The sequence below is a fragment of the Lates calcarifer genome, linkage group LG10 (assembly GCF_001640805.2).
Source record: "Lates calcarifer isolate ASB-BC8 linkage group LG10, TLL_Latcal_v3, whole genome shotgun sequence".
NCBI lineage: Eukaryota > Metazoa > Chordata > Actinopteri > Centropomidae > Lates > Lates calcarifer.
Window position 1 is genome coordinate 7,598,131 of NC_066842.1, and position 23,652 is coordinate 7,621,782.

The 23,652-nt window shown below is 41.6% G+C and overlaps 1 protein-coding gene across 1 annotated transcript in view; it reads left to right on the forward strand.

Moving 5' to 3' along the window:
- The window catches only part of plxnb2b (plexin b2b), a 116,254-nt gene that overhangs the window by 60,846 nt on the left and 31,756 nt on the right, over positions 1-23,652 (forward strand). The window contains 12 exon segments of the mRNA XM_018675978.2: positions 14,016-14,290; positions 14,292-15,146; positions 15,989-16,177; positions 16,292-16,417; positions 17,896-17,996; positions 18,538-18,664; positions 19,238-19,397; positions 20,296-20,407; positions 20,962-21,073; positions 21,448-21,549; positions 22,258-22,353; positions 23,001-23,088. Coding sequence (XP_018531494.1) covers positions 14,018-14,290; positions 14,292-15,146; positions 15,989-16,177; positions 16,292-16,417; positions 17,896-17,996; positions 18,538-18,664; positions 19,238-19,397; positions 20,296-20,407; positions 20,962-21,073; positions 21,448-21,549; positions 22,258-22,353; positions 23,001-23,088 — 2,341 coding nt within the window. The 5' untranslated portion in view covers positions 14,016-14,017.

Below are 23,652 nucleotides of genomic sequence, written 5' to 3' on the forward strand. Positions count from 1 at the left end.
AGTCTGGACGGGATTTGGGGACTCTTTGTGATTTTTTAAATTTTTTATTTTCCAATACTGTTTATTCTGGCCTGAGTGTGTGTAGCTGTGTGTGTGTCTTTGTGAGATTGAGGGAATGAACTTAAGTGTATGAATACATGTGTTTATCTAGTAGAGCTGAAACAATGAGTCAATTAATCAGCAAATGTTTTGGTAACTGATTAATTATTTCATTCATTTTTTTAAGCAAACATAGCAAACATTCCCTGGGTTCAGCTTCTCAGAAGGGAGGATTTCCTCCTGTTCTCTGTATTTTATCATTAAATATCTTTAGGGTTTGTTGATTGAACAAAACATGAAATTTCAAGATGTCAACTTGAAGTCTGGAAAACTGACAAGAAAGCTTGTTTTGTTGAACTAACAGTCCAAAACCACAAAACATTTGTTTCGCCACGGTAGAAAACACAGAAAAATGGCAAATTCTCACAGTTGAGAGGGTGAAACCAGTAAATTTTTAGCCTTTTTGCTTGAAATTGGGCTTAAACAATTAATTGATTTTAACATAATTAATTTTCCAGCCCAGTCAATTGTATTCATATAGCCCAAAATCACAAATTTGCCTGAAAAGGGCTTTACAATCTGTACAGCATACAACACCATCAATCCTTAGACTTGCAATTCAGATGAACCTCTCCTGAAAAGAAGGGAAAAGAGGAAGATACCTCAATTTTCTATCTAATCGATCAACTGACCAATCGTTTGAGCACTAACACACACATCTCAGTCCCCTAACATACAAAATAATCCATTCTTTTCCTCACACTTGTGAGACACCTCTGTACCTGTTAGACAGACTGAACACTTTGGTAGTAGCAGGGACACAGCGGTGGAGGGGAGGGAGGGAGGCTGGCAGTCTGAGTGGCAGCACCACTGATCATCTCTACGATTTCAAACTTAATTAACCTGGGCGTCGCGCCACACGTCCTCCGGCCCGTCAGCAGTGAGTGCTGGTTCGCTATCTCCTCTGAGATCTTTGGTGATGACGGGAGGAGGAAGATGAGGAAAGGGGCGAGACAAGACAGATGGGGACTTGTCTCACCAGCATCACGTACCTTAACCTGCTATTAAATGATTATTACAGTTTGTCACAACTTTAAGTTTCTTTTCGTAGTTTTAGCCATCATTTGCACTCACTAAATTAACCACTGAGATCTGGTAAAATGGAAACATGATTACGTCAAAGTCATATGGGGCAAAAACAAAAACAAACAAGCACTGAGATGATATGACAGGTTGTAAACAGGCCAACAAGTTATTTAGAGGTAAAACTGAACATGGGCAAACCTGTAGTGTTAGTAACTATCCATCAATACACAGGAAAGCTGAGTGTACAACTGTTGTTGTTCTATTTGAACCAGTAAATCTGTCTGTAAACTCTAACTGTTGTTTTCAGGACAGTTTTAGTAATAATTTTACTGTCTGACTAACCTGCGGTTTTTTTACAACCTGTCTGATTGTCTAACTTCTTGCATCATTGAACTTGTGTCTAGTGATGTTTAGAGCTGCAGCTACTGATTATTTTCCTTCCTTGATTTGTCTGCCAATTATTTTCTTGATTACTTGATTAATTCTTTGGACTGTAGACCTCCCAGAGCCCAACTTCATGTTGTCAAATTGCTTGTTTTGTCTGACCGGCACTGCAAAATCCAAAGATATTCAGAGGGGTAAAAAACCCAGCAAGCATTTGCATTCGAGAGGCTAGAAGCAATTAATTTTTTTGGCATTTTTGCTTAAGAAAAATTGATTATCAAAATAGTTGCCAGTAGATTTTCTCTTGCTTCACAGTCTTTTCAACTTTAGTGATCTTATTGCATTCCCAAACTTCAGCAATTAACCTGATGAGTGCTTTGCCATTATTATGTATAGCAATAAGACTTAAGTCACAATGAGCTGTAATTATCCTTTAGGAGTTAAAACTGGAATCCAAACAGTTTGCATGCATCTTTTGACCATATACTCATACACAAGCTCTTTAAGTGTAATTTTAAAAGCCCATGAATATAATTTTGCTGCTAACTAATTCTCCGCATTTAGAAGTGCAACAAACCCACGAGCAAGACCTCAGTTGCCCCCTGCTCACTTGATCCCCAGAGGCCTGACTCAGACCGTCTGCCTTTCTGTCCGTCTGAGCACTGAAAATGCGGAAGTGCCGACTCAACCATCTCGACAGGCAGAGGGGGAGGTTTGTGTACCCACAAGGGCCTGCGCTGAAATCCCACAACCAACAAGGAATTTAAAAATACCTCAGCCTTGCTGTTTCTCATGCAAAGAGGGAGAGAACCAAGACAGGAGATTGATCGGTGACAGTGCTCTCGCTTTCTTTCAGTCTCTCCCTATTCTTTGCTTTTTGAGTTATTTCCCTCTTTGGCTTTTTCTTGCAGCCTACTGTAAAGAAAAAAAAACTCACTTCCTCACATTTAGTTCTTTCTCTCCTCCTCTATCCTTCCCCTCTTTTCCCTTCCTCCGTCATCCTGTCTGTCTCGCCATCTCATTTAAGTCAGTGACATTTGATGTGAAGTGGCGCGGGCCCGAGAGCTTACAGCCACTGACTCATAAAAACACACATGCGCGTGGAGGACTTGATGTGGAGGGAAAGGTCAGGCCTACTCTCCGAGGGCCTAATCACCCACTCTCATTGAGTGGCTTGCTCACTCAGTCACACTTGATTGAGTGTGTGTATGTGTGTGTGAGCATGTGTGAGAAATGTGATCACGGGTGTGACTTAGTTGGTGTACGTAGGCGAGTGAGTGTGAGAGGGATAGATTGTGCCTCGAGAGTGGTGATTGGTGTGTGAAAGTGTGTTTATCAGAAAATGTGCATTCCTGACTTGTGAACGTACGATTAGCAGATGACCGCTTTGGGTCAGGTGACACCCCCACACACATAGAAATGCACATGCAAACACAAAGACACACAATCCTCTTGCCCGAACATGTGGTGTAATCAGCGGCCTTGTCAGGGGAACTGTGGGGCTGTAACAGGCTCATTAACTTCTCCCTGAGCCTTTTTTAGAGAGGGAATTGGCCAAGACGAGTGGGCCACACTTCTCTCTACCCCCTCTTAATACAGTCTATTCTCGGCTTAGTTTTTGTGATAAGTGATTGTGCACGTGGGTGTATGTATGCGTGACGCTCCTCTTTGCCTCAAACCTCCTCCTCTCTCCTGTTCCTGTGCTTATTCCCTCATTAGTGGACTTTCAGTGCCGCCCATCCTAGCTTAGTTTAGAGCAGCCGCTAGCAGAGCAGGGCAGCAGGGATTAAGTATTAAAGAGCCTCAGCTGCTCTGGGGCTCCTGTAGCTCAGCGTTCGGCCACTGAGGCCTGATAATGGTGTTTGTTTAGCCATTAGTCAGGCCCTGCTTAGCAGCTCTCTCCCCTCCGGCTGCAGCCGCACTGATAGATGATGGATGAAGATTGTAAGGGTCGGCAAATGGAGGGATGAGTGTTGTGGAGAGGTTTTGATAGCATCAAGAACATTTGGTGTAAGTGTGTGACACTAAGGATAAGTGGCAGAGGTGGTCCAAGTAAATGTGGTTTTTCATTAATATTTGTGAGAGAAGGAGGAAGTTAGAAGGTGCTCTTGCGTTATAAGTTGAGTTTTTGCGTCGAGGCATAAACACGTTTTATCACAGCCTACCCTTCCTGTGATTAGTTCTCGTCGTCCGACTAATTAAAAAGTAGCCCAGTCTATTTCCTTCTGCACGAACAGCGGAAAGTACTCCTTCTCGCTGAAAGCTATTTAATTTTATGAGGTATTTTTTGCAGCTAATTTAGCCATTACCTTTTAAGCTCCAAACGTGACCTTTTCTCCATATGCTGAGGAGAGCTGGCTAATCTTTGGGCCATTACCTGATAACGGTTAGTCATTACCAAAAGCTGGAATCTTTCTGGGCCTCAGCCGACGCTTATATCCACACCATCACAATGCTCAGTCACCACATTCTGACTCATCTTGACAAGTGACAGGCACCTGCCAGTTCGCACAAAGGAGCTATTGAGACTCAGTCAGTAACGTGTGTGTGACTGCCCTCCCCCTGTTCCTGTCTTTCTGTCTCTCAGTCATCTCTTATCCCCACTGCCATCTTTCTAGAGGTTACTTCCCTCACTCTTTCAGCTCTCTGGACAAAGTCTGTACAGAACCACAGAGATCTCACCTTTCACAGCTTGTGCCCTATTCAGACACCACCCTACTTGTTTGTAAAGGAACAGTTCAACATTTTTTGAGATACACCTATTTGGTTTCTTTCCAAGAGTGAAATGAGAAGATGGATATTAATCATATATTTGGGTGTTAAGTGAAAAATATTTACCTACCCACACCTGTAACGCTCAGTAATTTTTTTTTGGGGGGGGGGTTACTTGCTGGTACTATTTCTTGACAAACAGCTATGACTGTGCAGAGCTTCCCAATTTCTTCTGCCAAGTGCCACTTTTTTGGCAATATCTGTGGGTAACCAGGTTTCTAATCCGCTTTTTACAAGCACATGTGCAGGACAAAGAACTGCACACAGGGGAAGTAACAGCAGAGTGGCTGCATGAAGGGAAAGATCATTACAGGGAGTGATTTTAAATTATCCCATCCAACGTTGGACTAAAACTTCAATTAACACAGAGCATCCTCTAGCAGTCTAAATAAGCTGGTTTCCACTGTTGACCCTTTGTTAAATTCAGACACATTCATGCTGTGAGGAGAAGCTGTGCTATTTCTGTCCAACCTCTCACTGCATCGTCACTCTGCTCCATCATCTATCACTACAGTTAGATTAGGTAAGAGATACTTCCAAAGTGAGCAGTGGGAGAGAAATCTGATCACTGACCTGCTGCATGTGTACAGTAAGCAGGTTACTACAGTGCACGTGAACATGTTCTCAGATTACTTGAGTAACCTGATTCCTCTAACTAACCTGGTTCTTGAGTGCATGTAAACATATTGAGAGGTTCACAAGAGAAGCGGCATAATTATGTGCACATCGCATATGGGTGCAAAGCTATTGAAAAAAACAGTTGATGAAAAAATTGACCCTTTCACACTGACTCTAAATTCCAATTTTATTTTAGTTTATTATTTTTTGATCCCAGTCAGATCTTTGTCAGGTCAGGACTTTCTGACCTTTGGCCAAATGTTAGGTGCTACTCTTTTTATCATCACAGTGAGGTTACCAGGTTTGCACAAAACCAAATCTGAGCTCACCAATTTATCTGGAAACTCATGTTATAGCCAAAGATGCTAAAGGGTTAATAAATTGTAAACTAGATAAGCAAATTGTCTGTTTTTTAGTTCAGTACTGATTAAACAAATAAGATACAAAGTGTTAATTACCGAGCTTTGGGGGTGGCTGTAGCTGTATATTTTTACATTTGACAGAAGTGTTCCAGTGTTCCAGTGTTTATGCCAAGCTAGGTTAAATGTGTCCTGATTCCAGCTCAGTATTCACGCTCAGACATGAGATTGGTATCACTCTTCATAGCTCACTCTTGGAAAGAAAGCAAATAGGCATATTTCCCAAAATGTTGACCTATTCTTTCAAGGTCAAAGCTACTTTAAACACACTCTGGTTTCATTTCCCTGTCCACTGTTCATGTGAATTCCTGTAAGAGTGCGGGCAAGCAATCAGTCACCATAAGATCAGTATTCCCCTTGAAACCAAACGAAAGCTAGGCAGTGAGACTAAACCACATTACAAGATACCTTCATGGCTCATTGGCGTTTATGCTGGTGAAGTGAAATCATTATAACCAATAAGGTGTGTAATGGATTCTTTCCCAGCAGTCAGTCTGACTGCCTGACTTCTTAATTGTGGCTGCATGTGTGTTGGAACGTGAGTGTGCGCTGTATGTAAGTGGAGGGTGAATGTGCATCGGGAGCAGAGGGATTGCTTCGGGGTGGTGTATGGATTAGAGAAGCTGCCCTCCAACCAGAGGAGAGGAAGAAGGTATTTAAGTGTGTGTGAGAGAGAACATCCAACCTCCTGAGGTGCCCCTGAGCAAGACACTGAATCATTACCTGCTCTTAAAAAAAGAGTCTGAACTCTGACAGGACCAGTTTAAAAAGAAATTCCCTGTGGCAATCAATTAATATGTCATAAAGAAATTAGAGTTGTAGGTCGTGCTGAAATGATAAGTCAATTAATCGATAAGTTGATGGCGTTAATGCTTTTCAATGTAATGCAACGTGAAATTTCACATCATTATAAATTGATTAACTGTGGCTTATGGACTCAGACAACCTCATTCTAGGTTCTGGAAACTTGTAATAGGCATTTTCCTGATATTTCGTAGACTAAACAATCAATTTATTTACATCTTAAGTTGAGCATGTGAGCAGCATTTTTCATGCAGTTTACACTGTTGGATCTCAGATTCATATCTGTGAATCCAGTTGATTAGCGAGCTTGTGTATGCATGCCTGCCCCTACAACTGTTTGTGTGTATTAGCAACCGTCTGGATGTGGCGGTGATGTCGGAGGAGCCATTGGCTCCTGAAAGTAGCTCTTTTACGCCAGGCCAGGCCGTTTAATCAGGTTCCCCACATCCGCCAGCTGTGTCCACACAGCAAACAACCACTCTGTCCCGCTGGAGAGCTGCAACATCCAGCTGGGGTTGGGGGAGGCCAGTTAGCATTGGGAGATTAGCCCAAGCTGTTGCTGCCCAGACCAAGAGAGGTTGCATTTGTGTGTTTGAGAGACAAACAGAGATTGAGAGATTACAAGAGACACTGAGGTCGGCCGCTGAGAAAGGTATAAGGCAGAGAAGTCTTGTATGAGTGTGTGTGTGTGTGTGTGTGTGTGTGTGTGTGTGTGTGTGTGTGTGTGTGTCTCAACACAAAAATTTAAATGTGTGCTCTGCTCAAGTAGTTTGAGTGTGTGTGTGTGCCTGTGGTTTTGCGCTCTTGCTGTTCAAGTGTCCAGCTGGCAGAGAGGAGATAGCAGGAGCCTTGAAAATGGTGACGGAGCGGTAAACAGACACACAAACGGCCTATCAGTCCTAATGAGGAAAAGTGCTGTGCCTAAAAGGATGGTGTGTGTGTGTGAGGGGGGGGGGGGTTATGCTCACACCCCCTGACTCGTGGTCATATATCACAGCAGACAAACATACACAAGAGGGCGGAGACATGTAGACACACAATAGAAACATAGGCGCAGGTCTGAGACACACACACAGAGTCTAATAGGAGAGCAATGTGAGATTCACATTCTCCTTGGGTCACGAGCCAACTTTAAAGGTGTTAGCATATTTAGGGCAGAGCAGCTGGATCCCACTGAAATGGACCAGGCCCATCAATCCCCTGCCCGTGCCTGGTGCCCTGAATACAATGGCTGGGCTGGCTGCTTTGGTGAGCGTGGTTCTCCCAGTCAGTCAAATTGAAATAAATGAACTGCCAACCCTGACGGCAGGGTAATTGTTCATATGGAAATTGGATTGCCGTCGTCACACCAGCCTTCCATTGCAACTCATGAAACAATTTCACCGTGAGGATGGGACAAGAGCGTTTGCATGTCAAAAAAAAAGGCGAGATGGGAGACATGCAGAGAAAGAAAGAGTTCTTCACACTCTCCCACTTCATGTTTCATCTTTAACAATGCCGCCTGTTCTGCCTATCCTTCCCTCGACGGCAGCGGGAAAATAAAGGACAGGGATCCGCCCCTCGTTTCCGGCTCCTTGTATGGCTCCTAACCCACGTTGTCATGTTACCTTGTATACGCTTTATCAGGGCTTTTCAGTACCCTACACGCTGCAAGAGACATGGGGAGATTTGCTTTAGAGCATTAACCCCTCGCTCACCTCGCTTTCCCCACTCTCCACCCAGCCCGGAGGCCTCTGGGGACATGTGAGTAATTTAATAGCAGTTCACTTTTATCAGTGCATAACACTGAAAGCGGCTTCAACACGAAGACACCCCCCACATCACTGTCAGACCCTTGCATCTGTCAAAGCCAGCTCTCCGATAAAGAAAGTGCTGAATATGAATGATCACGGCATGGGGTGATATGCTATTATGTTTTCAGGGTAGGGTGTCTGCTTTTTTTATTTATTATATCAGCTTCCTTTCAGTATCTGTTTTAATGAGTGAGAGGAGCACTCATGCTGGTTCAAAACTTGCCCGGTCAGCACTTGCGCAAGTGTTTGTGTGTGTGATCTAATCATTAGACACACATTCCACTCCCCTATCATTTCCTCCTCTCTCATCCCTGATCTCTTGCTCCCTTGTGCAGACTCGCTCAAGCACTTCCTCCTGGTGGGTATCATCCTAGAAAAGGGGGAGGGGGGCAGTGTGGGGTACAGGTGTTGTGTGATGAGAGGATTGGCCGAGAGGTGTGCGGACCGCCATGCTGGGTTTTAGTGCCCCTGTGTCAAAGAAACACAGCGTGGCAGTTCCAAGAGAAGAGTGTCTCTGTGTGGTTGGAGTGGGATTACCTTGTCAGCACTTCAAACTGTGCTGGTGCACATATTGGTGCGTGCACATTGTATCTCTGAGCCCATGAATCTTTGTGTGTTTGTGTGTACACCTGCTATTTTTCAATTATGTTTCATTTTCCTCTGCTGAGAGCTGCTTTTCCTGTCCAGACATGTCCCAACTTGTAGAGGGAGGGTGAAAGAGCTGGTACTGTAGTTGTCAATAAAAGGAGTGTGTGCATGTGTGTGACGACCAGCGAGCCAACAAAGGGATACACCTTCATTTTCAAGTCTGTGCATGTAGTACCTCAACAGTTTTTCTTTTAATGTTTTTGTTGTTTAATGATTCCCCTCCGAGCAAAGGAATAAACTAGAGGTGGAAATGATGACTCACTGAGTCAAATTATGACTATGCAGTTTGTTCACTTTTCTTCAAAGCTAAATGATCACATCATCATTGATAAAGCCACAAGCTGTTATGTTCAGTTCAATAGCTTACAAAACTAGACCTGCACAAGGCCTGTTTGAGAATTCTGTTCTAATGTATATAGTCCTGGACTTATTTTCAGTCTTCAGCCCAGGTGTTTGTACAGGCCACAAGCCTTTATCAAGATGGAGACAAGCATTCAGTTAGATCTTATGCAATAATATTTTCCTGTTGTTATTATTTTTTTCAGTGAGGGTTGCTCGTGTTCCACGTCAGTTTTGCCAAGCTCTGTCAACTGCGCAGACTTGTTTGCAAATCGTTCGTTTCAGCCTCATCAAAGCCGCCTTTTTGCAAGAAGGCGCAGTTTCGTGAGATTTGATCAGCAGCACTATCAACACATCTAAACTGCAATATAAGACAGTCTGTTCTGCTCCATGTTTGCAAGCAGGTTTCATTCACAAAAACATCTGCCAAGAATGAACTGAAGAATTTCACAGTAAAAAAGGCACACGAAAACATAACATGCAGCAGCGTGAGAAGCGATAAAACAAAATTTGAAAATATGAATACAGCTGTCAACGATGTGTTGAAGTACATAAAGAGGAAGTGTTTGACATGGAGTTTGATACTATGAAATCTTTATACAGCAAAGGCCAACATTGAGCATTCTAGTGAATTGACACGCTAAATGATGATGATATGCTGACCAGGTCCACAATTGCTTTTATTTCTTCTTTTTTTAGTTCCATTTAGAGGCTGTTAAAACTTGGCATTTTTTTCAGCTTAAGACATTTAGTAGTTCTTAACTCAGACAAGTGTTTTTTGCCTGTGGATATCTGTGCATGACCCGTACGACAGGTCTGAACCACTAATACATTTCGTTTGTAGAGAAAATTATGAAAATGAATCTGTTTGTATGAGTGGTCCTTGCCTTAGGCCCAGCGTCTGACATTAAGATATACTAAAAATACAAGAACAAAGGCTAATTATTTTAGGTTTGTAGCTTAAGAGCTACCTGCTAAATTTGCAACAGAGTTGTTGCATCATTATCATTTCTGTTGCTTTTGCTGTCTTTTAATAAGCTTTTAACAAGGAGGTAAAATACTGTTCATCACAGCTGAGCTGACATCGGCTCTCTGATTCCCCTGTGAAGGGAGCACAACGTCTGCAAGCTACTGATTCAGTCAGTGACAATGATAATTTAGGTAATTCAAAGATACAGCATTAAACTCGATTTTAGCTTGTTACTGTACCTATGAAGTAAAATGTGGGCAGATGAATCAGTAGAGATTTGTAATTTGAGGTGTAGTCAAGCATGACAATCAAGCAGTTTTAATTCAACAATTGTGTCTTTCACAGAATCACATTTTTCAGATGTGCCAGCTTCATTAGCACATGATGTGTTTCATTATTATTTATCCCAGGCCATTGGAGGCTTCATTAGCTGCAGGCTGATGCAGCACACAGCCTCTAAATTTAGCAGCTTTTTATTTATTCAGAATAGCCACGTGTTGGATGGTATGCCCAGTTGCCATGTTCTCTCACAGCAGCTTAGAGACATGTTGAGAAAAGAGAGGTGGGCTGGTCTGGGGAGAAATGGGCCTCATTCCACCTGTGTCACCCCCACCAGACGTCTTCCTCTCTTCAGCTCTTTGAAGCCTCTTTAATTCTGGCGTTCAGGATTAAACCCATGCAAAAAGGATGAAAAGTGATAGAGCGACAGAAGGAGTCATCCTGGGAGAGAACAGGCTCCTTTGAAATATGTTAAGAATTTCGTTTGCACTGACCCACAATGCAGCATCTGAGGGAAATTTGTGTGACACTTTTTTTTCCCTGATCAGGGGCTGGCTATAGGATTTGCATGAATAGAAAAAGGACTCTTTGAAGTCATGGATGTAAGTGGAACTGGAGTTTTCTGAAACCTAAATGAACGCCCAGAGACAATTGTCCTTGCTTTGTAAATTACAGTCTGAGAAAGTTGCTTTGTCACAGCATGTTTGATTGGGAGTCAAAGGAATCAAGTGATTTTCTGACACAGAAACCACTGACATAATCCACCTTTTGTGAAGTCTCTCTGTGTGGCCCATATCACAGCAGAGTGAATTGATAGAAATATGGATATTACAGTTTTTAGTGGACAGCACACAATGGAAGTACATTCAGGGAGGCCGTCATGCTTCAATTATTGTCCATATTTACAGTCACACTCAATATTTGGATGGAAGCTTCCTTGTTGTGTGCAGAAACTGAAAAATAACTCGGCAGTATTAAGCAAACAGCTGTTGTTTAATGTCCAACATTCTGTAGATGCACAGACCTACTTTAGGCTTATTCAGTATAAATATGAGAACTGCTGATGAATTTACAGAACACTGGATGTTTCTGTCTGGTGTTTCTACAAACAGACAAAATACACATTAAAGGTCATGTGGCAAGTCAGACTACCTGAACCTGTGAAGTCACAACTGTTGAACCATCAACAGACAGACAAAAAGCAGCTTCTAGTGGGGAAACAGTCCAGCTACTGGATTCTGCTAAGATCAAATGACTTAGAAATATAATTAAATGCCTACACATTGAGAAGTAATGATAATGATATCTCTATTTATTTACTGTAGCACAAAACAGAGATAGGTAAAAAAAATTAATAACAACGAAACAGGATTAATTAAGGAAGGTAGAGGAAGGTAATTAGTAAGATACAGGTCAGTGCTACTCAAAGTTCACACCCAAAGTGTGCTTTAGGGAGTGTCAAATAATGATCAAAAAATGGCACATGTCTGCTGTCACAAGCAGTGCATTCATGCCATCGGTTTATGGAGGCTTAAATAGATTTTTCTGGGAATTTGTCATTTAGTAGAGAGCCATCTGTATTCTAGCTCTAACGTCTTACAAGTTGTTGCCAAATGGCAGCCCTGCCCTAAATGTACCCAGAGTAAGGCTTTGTGAAGTTCACTTTTACAGAGAAAACTTTATTACGCAGAGACTGCCTCGCAGAGGTGTTCATTTAATTCTGTGATCATTTTTAAGGCCATTTTTCAGTGTCTCTCTGTGAACATTTTTGCAATTTGCCACCGCTCTTTGTCAGTGCAACTTGACTGTGTTTTGCTTATGTTGTCAACATTTTGAGGCAGGCAAAAGCATTTTGCAGCTTGTGCAGTTTTTGTGATGCTTCCTTGAAAAGTCAAACATAAAAGTGAGTTATTGTGGCGCCTCTTAAAGCTGACACATGCTTGTAATTGTCATTCAACTTTGCCAGTGGAAATGTCTTTGTAATCGAAGTTTTGCTACTTTAGAGCTGGAATTATTGTTCACAAGATGTATCTTTTATTTTGTCCACCCGTTTAGTGAGCATGTAAACTCCTCAAGGTTTTTCTTTTTAGACTATTCCTCATAGTTTAATCTTGACAGAAGGCTGACTGCCCCTCCCTCTTAATTAAAGCTGTAAAAACCAACTACACACATTTCTGTCCTGAATAAGCTCAGACAGGGATTTTATTGCACCATTTCAGTTTTAATGGAAATATTTAAGGCTATGAATTGAAAAGGGCACAATACATTTATGCAGTGAAATGGGTTAGGGGGGTGAGAATGACTGAGGTTGTAAATGGGAAGAAAAATAAAATAATCAAATCAACTAGTGGGCATTTAGGGGTTGCCAGTGAAATTAACAGGGTTCCCTTCCACCCCCTGGGCAAATGTCTAATCAGTGGTCTCCCCACTTAGTCAAGCAAGGGAAGACAGGTTAACAGAATAAAACACTGCCATTGCAAATGACTTCCCAGAAGTTTCATCAGGGGTTTTCATTTTGATAAATGTTCCTATGGACTTGACTGGCAAGGTGAAATGAGAAGGAGGATGCTATTGCGAACGTGTGAGCTCAAAACCACATGCAAACGCAGACACACATTTGCTGTGTGGGCAATAGCTGCTTCAAAGCCACCTGCAGTTCCATATTTACCACCGCCTGGGCAAACAGCAGTGAACGAGGACTCCACAGACACCTGCTGTTAGCCGGTACATGATGCTGTCTGTATTTTACAGAGATATTGTGTGATCATGTTTCCTGAGACAAAACGGTGTACTTCCTGAGCACATTGTGCTTAGAGGTGTTGTTGGGGGGGGGGGAAGCAAAGTGCAAATGAAGTTGGAACAGGTCCAAGCTTTTTAAATAGGCTTTTATTGTGTTATGGTTTGAGATCTAGCTCTCGGCCTTAATCTTTCTTTACCCCCAGCTCACAGCAGTCTTATTTTTCACCGCTGATCATTTCTGATATTAAGTCAATTAAATCCAAAATAACACGCCCTTTATAGAACTGGAGCAGAGAGTTGAGTCATACAAAACCAGCTGCATGATACACTGTTACACACAGCTTGAGGCAGTTTTTTAATAGTTTTACCCCGATAATCTAAATCTATATTTTGATATGCTTCATAAGTAGAACTCTCAAAGGGTCAGTTCACACAAATTGCAAAGAAAAAAAAAAATCTCATTTACTCTTACTGCCTAATCTACTGATGATTTGTAGCCATGCAGATAGTTTTGGTGTTACTTGTCTAAATTTTTAGCTTCCACCTCAATATGATGCAGAAGAAAGGTCTTTACATATGAATTTGACATAGCTGATATTTTTTAATGCCAACTATCTTCTTTCCAGAAACAATGCCATTCATTTTGTGGAATCTATAGACCTTGAGGTGAACAAAGAAGGTCTGTCAGTTGACTGAGATACTTTGTCTGGAAGGAGATGTTGAGTTTACATTGTTGCAACAAAATAAAATTTACCTCAAAAGGATTGGAGTCCCTGTAGAAATTTCAGAGACAGATATCTCAAAACCCCGCCAAATCAAATCTGAATCATCATCATGTCTCTATGCAAGAAGAAAAGAAAGGAAAAATACTTTGTTGTAAATTCAGTGAAGCAATCCCTTTAGGGGAATAGTTTGACTTCTTGGGTAATATGTTTTTCACTTTCTCGCTGAGAATTTGATGAGCAGATCTGTATCACTCTCATATCTGTATTGTTATATGTGAAGATGGAGCCAGGACATGGTTAGCTTAGCAGAAAGCCTGGAGGCCCGGGCCTTGTTTAAAGGCAAAAACGGAAGTGCATTCAACTCTGGTAATAAACACTTCTCCCTTTCTGTTCTTTCCAGAGATGGCAAGCTGGGTCTCCCTCCTCCTCTTCCTCTTCTGCCAGTCGATCTCACGAGCCCAGGAGGAGAGCAGCAATATCCCCATCCTGGAGTTCACCTCTGAGACATCCATCAACAATGTGGTCCAGGACCCCCAGACCGGTCGCATCTACCTGGGAGCGGTCAACACCATCTTCCAGCTGGGGCCGTCTCTCCACCTGGAGGCTCGTGCCGAGACGGGCCCCAAAGAGGACGCCCGGACCTGTACGCCTCCTGCTTCAGCCTGCCAGGACACGAAAGCCCATGTCCAATCTCAACAAGCTTCTGCTGGTCCACCCGTCCAACGGTTCACTCATAGTCTGCGGCAGCCGCTACCGAGGAATCTGCTCCCTTCTTAACTTGACCAATGTGGAACAGCAACTGTATTACAGTGACAGTAAAGGAGAGAGGACTTATGTGGCTAGCATAGAGGACAATGTGAACGTGGTGGGCGTCATGTCCACCTACTCCAAAGATGGACACACCTTCAGTGTGTTTCTTGTTGGGAAGGGCTACGGAGGCCTGGATAGTACGAAACTCATCAGCACACGAATCCTGCAGGACTTCCGGGAATGGGTTGTGTTTGAGAGCATCATTGAGGCATCTACAGTACAGACGACACCATTTGTTCCCAAGTACCTGCACGACTTCCGCCACGCCTTCAAAGAGGATGGGTTTGTTTATTTCCTCTTTTCGCGGACACTTGATGGTACGGATAACAAAAACCTGACCTTTGTGTCTCGTCTTTGCGAAGACGACCAGCATTACTATTCCCACACAGAGCTCCAGTTAAACTGCGGTCCAAATAACCGTTACAACAAAGTCCAAGCTGCGTATGTGGCCTCTCCAGGAAAAGAACTGGCGCGGGTCATGACTGAATCAGGTACATATGGGAAGGTCGTCCCCTGGAGCAAAGTCCTGTTCATGGTGGCAAGCCCAGATGAGGATGACAATGACTCTGCCCTCTGCATGTACCCACTCAACGCCATCAATGAGCGGCTGGTGGATATCATCAGCGCCTGCTACAGTGATTCGGGGAAAATTTCCGGGTATCCTGCCGTGGACATCCCCTACTCTTCTAAAACTGACGAATTCTGCACGTCAAGAATTGCAGTAAGTGCTTCTTTCATGTCAGCTGACTGAAATTTTAGAAAATGTGTCTGAAATAAATGGGAGAGTTGGATATGTTTAGAAGAATTCCCTTTGCTACAATCAATAATGCACAGATGTGTCACTGTTTACTTTAATGTCTCAATGTTTGCTTTGTTCTGCAGATCCTTTGTATTGTTCTGTCTAAATCTCTTTATTCTGCTTCACACATTTTCCCTCCTTCCATGTGTCTTTTCCCAATTCACTCAACTCATCCAGAATAACACTATATAGATGTGGTAGGAAAATAGCAGCATGTGGGCCAAATCTGGCTCTCTAGCAAAAGTATCTGGCCCTGTAATGGAAGCTGAAGTTTTCCCTTTTGTAGGTGACATCAAAATCTTTATACATTTTTTTCACAAGATAACAAAGTAAATATAAGGCCCATGTAAATTGATATCTAAATCTGTACCTGCATGCAGAAAGGCATGATGCTATAGACACTGCTTTAACCAATTTGACCAGAACAGATTTCTCTCTCAAAGCTGTCACTCTAACAGAAATGGCATGCTGCTAATATTTTTTTAAGGTTACAACTTCAATACCACATTCAATCAAACATAAATGAAGCAGGTCCTTGTTCATCATGTGTGGACATCCTATCAATTTAATCTCTTGTAATGCAATACAGAAGATATATTTGCAAATATGAGTCATTTCTTTGCTCAGTGAATTTATGTAAGCTACTGTAACTGACCAAATGAAAGCTTGAAAACATTCTGACCTTCTTTTCCACTACACCTGTAAAACATTAAAGGCAGTCAGTCAGTGTTGCAATCTTTACATTTTTTGTTTTCTCTTTGCAGAAGGATACACTGGAAAACTTCAAGTGTGGTGCAGACTTTCTACCTTCCCCTCTGGCCAGCAAGCCGAAATTCGCCTTAAAGGCAAATTCAGTGTTGACCAAGTCAGGCCTCCTGACCGCTGTGGCTGTTGCTGTGGAGAATGATCACACCATCGCCTTCTTGGGGAACAACCAGGGAGAGGTCTTCAAGGTAGAAATGTCTTCTGATCTGTTGCTCCTCTCTACTGCCTTCCTTTAAACTTTTACCTGAGGGAAGGAAAATAAACCTCACATCTGACAGTGTTACTTTTTGTTTTCTGTACAGGTACACCTGACCGCGGAGCCGGATGTGTACAGCAAGACTCCTGGCGACACCATGGGAGAGAAAGTCAACAAAAACCTTTTCTTTGACCTCAGTCAAAGCCACCTCTACATTACCACTGAGAGAAAGGTGTGTATGCCAGGGCCCTTCTCTAACACATATCTATGTGTTCACACAGGAGGCATTCAGGCACAGTACTGTGTGTAGATCACTTGTATTTTGGCAGAATTAAAAGCCCAATGTAAAATCTCTGTAGTTACATAAACCAGAAAAAAACAGACTTGAAGCCAAAAAAAGATGCACTGGTTTTCAGTAGTTGAGAGTTAAGCACTGACTAGTACATCACCTTTGTAGACAGCTGTAGTGATTAAAATAGAAGCATATCTCTATCATCATAGCTGTGAGACAGACTGAAATCATTACCAAAATGCATCTAATGTAGATATGGTTGCTTCATCATTAGGTCCTCTCTGTTATTTTATCTCACTGACACAGTGAGAAAAAGTATTGGTCACATTCTGTCTGACTAGTTTTTACCACAAAGGAAGTAGATATTTTTTGATCTGTCTTGCAATCAGCAGCTGAATATGTTTTCACAGAAAACACAACTAGATGACTCAAGCTTTTGTGGATGGCCCTGTGATCTGAATATGAATACATATCATTAAAAGAGTTAATGCAAGCTGAACAGTCATAATACATGACTGGTGCAAACACATAATATGACTAATACATTTTTGACCATAAATCAACTAATTATCAGTGGAGGAAGAATTACTCAGATCTTTTTGTTGAGTAAAAGTAGATACACCAAAATGTAAAAATATAAATAAACAAAATACATTTTCCTTCAGAAAAAGTACATATGTATTACCAGCAAAAGTACTTAGGTATCAAAGTATTTATAATGGAGAACAGCTCCTTTCAGGAAGTTATATCATTAAATTTTTCACATTATTGAAATATTTTAAGATGATTGTATCAAATGGAAGTTGGTAATAACTGGATCATAGGTTCATTTCACTTCATTCATTCATTCATTTGAATCTGAGATATGGGCATGTGGGCTTCAGAGGTCTGGAACAAGGCTAGACCATGTAAGAGATAAGTTAAACTCCTGCCTCCTCTCACCTCTAGCACACCTGACCAGTTGTTGCACTGTAAGTCAGTGTAGGTGTCCTAATCATTGGTTTTGGAAAGTTATAAAAAGTTTCGGACACAGCCCTCCCCATTCCGACATCAACAAGGTGTGGAGAAAGTGGGTTTTTCAAAGAAATTTGACTCTCCAACAGGCAGTTCTGAAGAAGCATACTGACACCTTAAAGCAGCATCAAATGCAAGAACTCAAGTAAAAATTGAATGTACTTAGTAACTTTCCACCCCTGGGTAAAATAAAACATTTAGCATGTAAATGGAAGGAATTGTTTTAGTAATTAATTGTGGGGCACAGACATGAGGGACCATGTGCTGTGACAGGACAATTTTATTTTCACTCTACACACCTGCAACAAACCAAGGAACCTTTTCCATTTAAAATGCTTCATATTTTGTGCTGTGCCTCCTCTAAGGTGTACTGTTTGATCATATTTCATGTTGAAATGCTCCAGATCACCAAGGTGCCAGTGCAGACGTGTCTCCAAAAGAAAGACTGCCAATCATGTGTGGAACTGAAGGACCCTTACTGTGGCTGGTGTGTCCTGGAGGGCAGGTGAGGACCACACACACACTCATGCATGCACTTACAAATGCATGCACACAGCGACAGACTAACACAAACACCCACACATACAATTCCATCTGTAAAACACAGCGGGGTATTTGTTCAGTGTTTTATTGCAGACACTTTTAGTACCCCCTGGTGTTTATATTCCATCTCCTGTTGTCCGCGCTGCCGTAAGGAATTAAAGCCGTTTGTCAGCCTCATGCAGCGAAGGCAGTCTGTGCAATTTACTCTCATCAGCCTATATTTATCAGGGTCTGGAGGGTAGAATGGGTTGGATGTTACCATGTATTTTACTGGGATGTGATCAGGAACAGAAAAAAGCAGAAAAAACCACCACCACCTTAGCTATACAAAACTTTATTTTGAAAATCCGTTTGGGCTCTGCTTGAAGTCACTTGGGCATGGGATTGTTATTCACAGCAGCATATTGAAAAAGTCCATAGGCTTTGTTTTTTTGAGGCCTTGTGAAAGCTTTTAGAGGATGTGAAGCAAAGGCTGATGGGACTTGTTCATCCTTCGTCTGAAGGTGTACCAGGAGGTCTGAGTGCCGACGGGCAGAGGAGAAGAATGGCTGGCTGTGGAGCCCCAGGCAGCATTGTGTCAAGATTTTCTCCTTCCATCCCCCGAACCTTTCCTGTAAAAAGACTCAGAAGGTATAGCGCTGCTTCTCCTCTCACTCAGTCTTGCTCGCTCTCTCCCTTTGTTGTCTGCACCTCCTCCTGTCTCTCTCACTCTGCTGTACACAACTCCACTTACATGCACATCACCCAAACATGCACAGCCTGAGTAATAAACTGTTTCCATTGTGAATCAGAGACCCTGGGCTCTGGGTCTTCCTATTCTGTATTGATCCATCCAAAAAACTCCAAACTGGCTTATTATAACTGACCTGGTTGATTGTGCTCACTGCCTGAAGATGGAGAGGCTCTCTTATGCACTTTCTCTCTCAAGTTGTTTTTTTTTTTCATTCCTCTGCTTTAGACTACCTCTCTGTCCCTCCCTTTCTGACTCACTCTTGTATTTCCATTAACAGCACCTCTCCTCCTTTCTCTTATTCTCAATCAATCTCCAGCCTTTCAAAAGGAAACCGTCTCTATATTGCAACTTCACTATTGTGCTGAAGTGTTTGAATTATACACCAAGCAGATAAATTAGGTCAATGTTAAGTAATATTTTTTAGCAAAACAGATCACAAACACTGTTCTGCACATTTTTTTTCTGTCCAGGTGATGATCAACATCCCCTCCCTGCCTGCCATTGGACCCTCTGACCGTCTGCAGTGCACATTCCAGGCTTTCCAAAGTGAAGGCACCATGACTGACTCTGGTCAGGTCTCCTGCAATCTGCCTCCCCCCTCACTTATACCACAAACACCTGAGGACCAAGGTATTGGCTTTAGAATTAACCTGCCCTCTTTTAATACATTCTCTTTCAAGGAAAATGTCCACTGTTCTCCATTATAACTAATGCTGCATTACCAAATTAGGCAATGTGGGCAACTGCCCCAAGGGGCCGGAAAAGCCCCAGACTGACCCCATGTCAGTTGGTTTTACTAATTTGATTAATTGCAGATTTGTCAGGGAATTCACACCACGAAATTACAATATCAACAAGAGTGGAGCTTGCGTTTTTAATCAATTTACTGACCATGTCATCAAGAGGAAACCTGTGTCAAAATCTAGTTTTAGGAGCTTTATTATTATAACACAAATTCAGTATTATTCCAGCATAGAAGTCATTCCATGAATATTTTATAGCAGCTTTCAGTCATTTTATTATAAACAAAGACCACCTCCCCTAGTATTATAAAACTGAATTTATGACATAAAACATTAAGCTTTTTGGGAACAGAGCAGAGGTGCTTTTTCCCCATAACAAATGCCATTTATTAACTGAGTCAGGCTGTTGTTTAGGCACAGAGGAGCTGTGTCAGTATCAAAGTGGCTGATCACCTCAGCTAAATAGCTTCCTGTGAGTACTGGTTGCTCTAGACTTTATTGACACTTGAAGCTGACAGAATACCCCTTACAGGTTAATTGAGTAATTATTATAACCAAAGTAATACATTATTGCACAATTATGTTAAATTATGTAAATGTATTTTGTGTCAGAACACATCATCCTTCCTGTGTTGTTTTTGTCTTAAAATGCACAAATGACATCTTGTAATGAACTGGAAGTCTTCATACTCCGTTTGGAACCATTCCCTCTCTATAAACGTGTAACCCCCCCCCAACAACTGCCAGTGCAGCACATTTTAACCCACCGTTTGCTGTGCCCTCAGACTTTGTGGCCGTTCCCGTCAAGATTTCCGTCAATGAGACCGTGGAGCTGGCCACGCGAGACTTCAAGTTCTACAATTGCGCCGCCACAGTGAAAAGATCTGAAAACACACCGTGAGTCAGACTCTTAATCTATCAGTTCTGCTCTATCACTCACTGAAAATACACAGTGACACTGAACACAGCATCAACTGACAACCTTGATGTAAATGTATCACCGTGCCTGAACAGATGAGAGATCAAGGCTCTGTTTGTAAATTGTGATGCATAGTAGTTTTGAATGCACCTCTTGCATTTTCTCTCCTCCTTTTATTACCAAGCCAAGGAAATTGCCTCAGTTTCCTTTTCATTAATCAAAAAATGAAAGTCGATCTTGCCATTTTTTCCCCCTCCTTATTTTTTTTTCTTCATTTCTTTCATGCCGAGGAGTGTGTGATGAACGAGCTTTGCTTATGAGAAGTTGCAGAGATCCATTTCATTGTCAGCAGCATGGATTTTTGTGCCGGACGCTCTTTGATGAGTTTGCATGTTTTAGATTTTTGTTTGTGTGTGTGTATGTGTGTATGTGCATGTGTGTGTCTGTGCACGCACTCTTGCCTAATTGTGTGTCTGAAAGCATTTTCTTATCTTTTCTGTTTATATGTCTATATTTCTGTGTGCACTTTCAGTTGCATGTCATGTGTGGCCAGCCAGTGGGGCTGCCAGTGGAACACACATGACCACACCTGCAGCGACATGGATGAGACTGTAAAGGGTCCCCGGATCATCAAGCAGCGTCAGGTTAGTTATCTCAAGGTTAAACACATCAGTCATCAGGTCAAAGACTCTTTTCTCTGATAATATGCATGTGATAAATGTTGGAAAAAGTGTAGCCGAAGTTTAGTAAGACACATTTAATCACCACATGTGATGCACCGCCTGAGCGATCCAAATTCCTCCAGAAAATTAATAAAAAACTCAAATCCTGGTATCAGCTGCCACCATCTTGCGTGACAAATGTTGAGGGGTGGAGGATATCAATTTACAAGTCAGCAGATGTTGCAGCGATACACTTATCTTATGCTGCAGATGAAGGTGTCCGTTAAGTGGCTGGCATATTTAAAATGTAAATGATTGAAAGTGGGAGTATCTGATTTGTTTTGATGCCGTCTCAGGGAGCGAAGTGTCCTCAGTTTGAGAATCCGGATCCTGTGCTGATTCCTGTGGGCTACAAGACTCCAATCAGCTTCGAGGGGATCAATTTGGACCTCTACCGGGTAAAGTGACACAGGCACCGAATTTAAAGCATTTCTGGGAATATTTTCAGCTCTTTTAAACACTTCTTGAGTTCGGTGTTAGGACCACAGTGGACCAATTGGTCACCATTTTTAACCATTGCATAAACTGATGCTCCTGTCTCACAGAAAAATGACTCATACACTGACTAAAACAGACTCTTAAGATGCAAAAAGAATCAGTTTATTACATGTCCAAAAGCTGACAAAATGTGAAAAATGGGACAGGAAAGTCTGTAAGTTGTACCATTGTCAGCACAGCTTATAGACTATGTCATTCAAAAGACATAAATAGGCTTTCAGACAAACGGCTCTCTGGATTTTTCTTGTGTTCTTATACAGAAAATCAATTTACTTTCTGATCTAAGTAGTTTTTGATTAAAGTTACCATCTCTGCATGCTTTTGTAATCCATTGGATGGCACAGAATAAGAGTGTTGACACTTTAAAATGTCTTTCGACAGATAATTTCATATCATTTTTGTGTTATGGCTCTTTTGTGTCCTGAAACACATGTTGTGACAGTCCTGCATGTTTTATGGATACTACCAGAGTCTGCATGCACAAGATAGTCTTTTACATTTCTTGCTCTGTAATTACAAAAAAAAGATCAGAGAAGAATATTTTACATGAATTTGAGCTACATAAATTAATTCACCATGTTTCTTGTTTTGTTTGTCTGGTTCTCCAGGGTCGCGTTTTCACCATCGGCACTGAGCTGATGAGAAATGTGGAGGAAGAGGTCAGATTTGATGGTGGACCATTCTATACATTCAGTGGCTTTAATGTGAGTATGGCTGTTTGCTAGTTGCTTGGCACTCTGACTCGACTTCTCTGTGTTCATGCTGAACTGCTGATTTTGTTCCTTTTCTAAGTTTGTTGAAATAGCTTATGGCCAATTTGCCCTCCACTCAACGCAGGTCCTTGAACTATGGCTGATTTGTAGACCTGTTATTATCAAAGTGCAATCTAGAACATTTCTGAAATAGTGAAATATATTGTAGAGTACCACTTGATTTCAGTTTCTTGTGCCAAAAACGTCTGTATGTACCACTCTCCAACCATGTACAGCTGACTTTATGTTCCATACTTATAAATCAAATCACCCTTTAGCTGGTTTTCACAGTCCCTTTGATATTCTCTAGCTCCCTCTAATGGACAGACTCCTCTCACTGGAGTTATTTTAGCTCCATCTCCACATTCTGAATTCTGTGATTGGGAAGCTCAAACAGTGCCTAGCCCCCAGCTATGTTCTTTTCCAACATTGATTTCTTCAGCTGAAAATCTGCCAGACTGGGTATAATATTTTTTTCTTCCTTTTTTTTTTCTCCTTGGCATGAGGGAGCGGCAGCCCACACTGTTTGCTGAGAAGAGCTTAAGTGCCATTAATCACTTGATTCTTTATTAATAATTAATTTTCTTCCAATTTCTTAGTTTTCCTACGATAAGTCACCGGAGACCAATGTTCTTTTCTACATGAAGGACAAGGAGTCAGGCAAGAAGATGGACAGCACGCTGAATGGTACACTCACACATTCTAATGTGGAGATCTTATTTATAATGCCTTGTTTGTACCCTTCAAGTCCCAGTGTGGGGCCTCCAATAGACTTGAAGAAGCTACCTTTAATCTACAACTGAAAATGAATCTGAAAATTAATTGGTAATGACTGTATCAACATGTACGTTTTCACAGAAAAAGAAGGATTCAGAGGAATTCAGACAAGGGATTGTTTTCCTGCAATATGAACATAGACAACATTTATTCAGAACACACACATTTCACAATATTAAAATTTATAAACACATTGGTTCGGTTTCAGAAGAGGGGGTGGGGGTTCACAATGAAGAAAAAAATATATATATACACAGAGTTATCATACTTTTCTTAATAAAGGTATAATAACAAAAAATTCTTCTGGAATCCGCTTAATTATTAATGCACTAACTGGTTAATAACTGATTAAAATCATTCAGTATCCTCGATAGACCCTTAATACTTCATGATAGATAAAGTTGTATTTGAATCATTTCTACAAAGAGTACTGTGTGTGTCTTATCTGATTCAGCATCCTTTTTCATTTTTCAG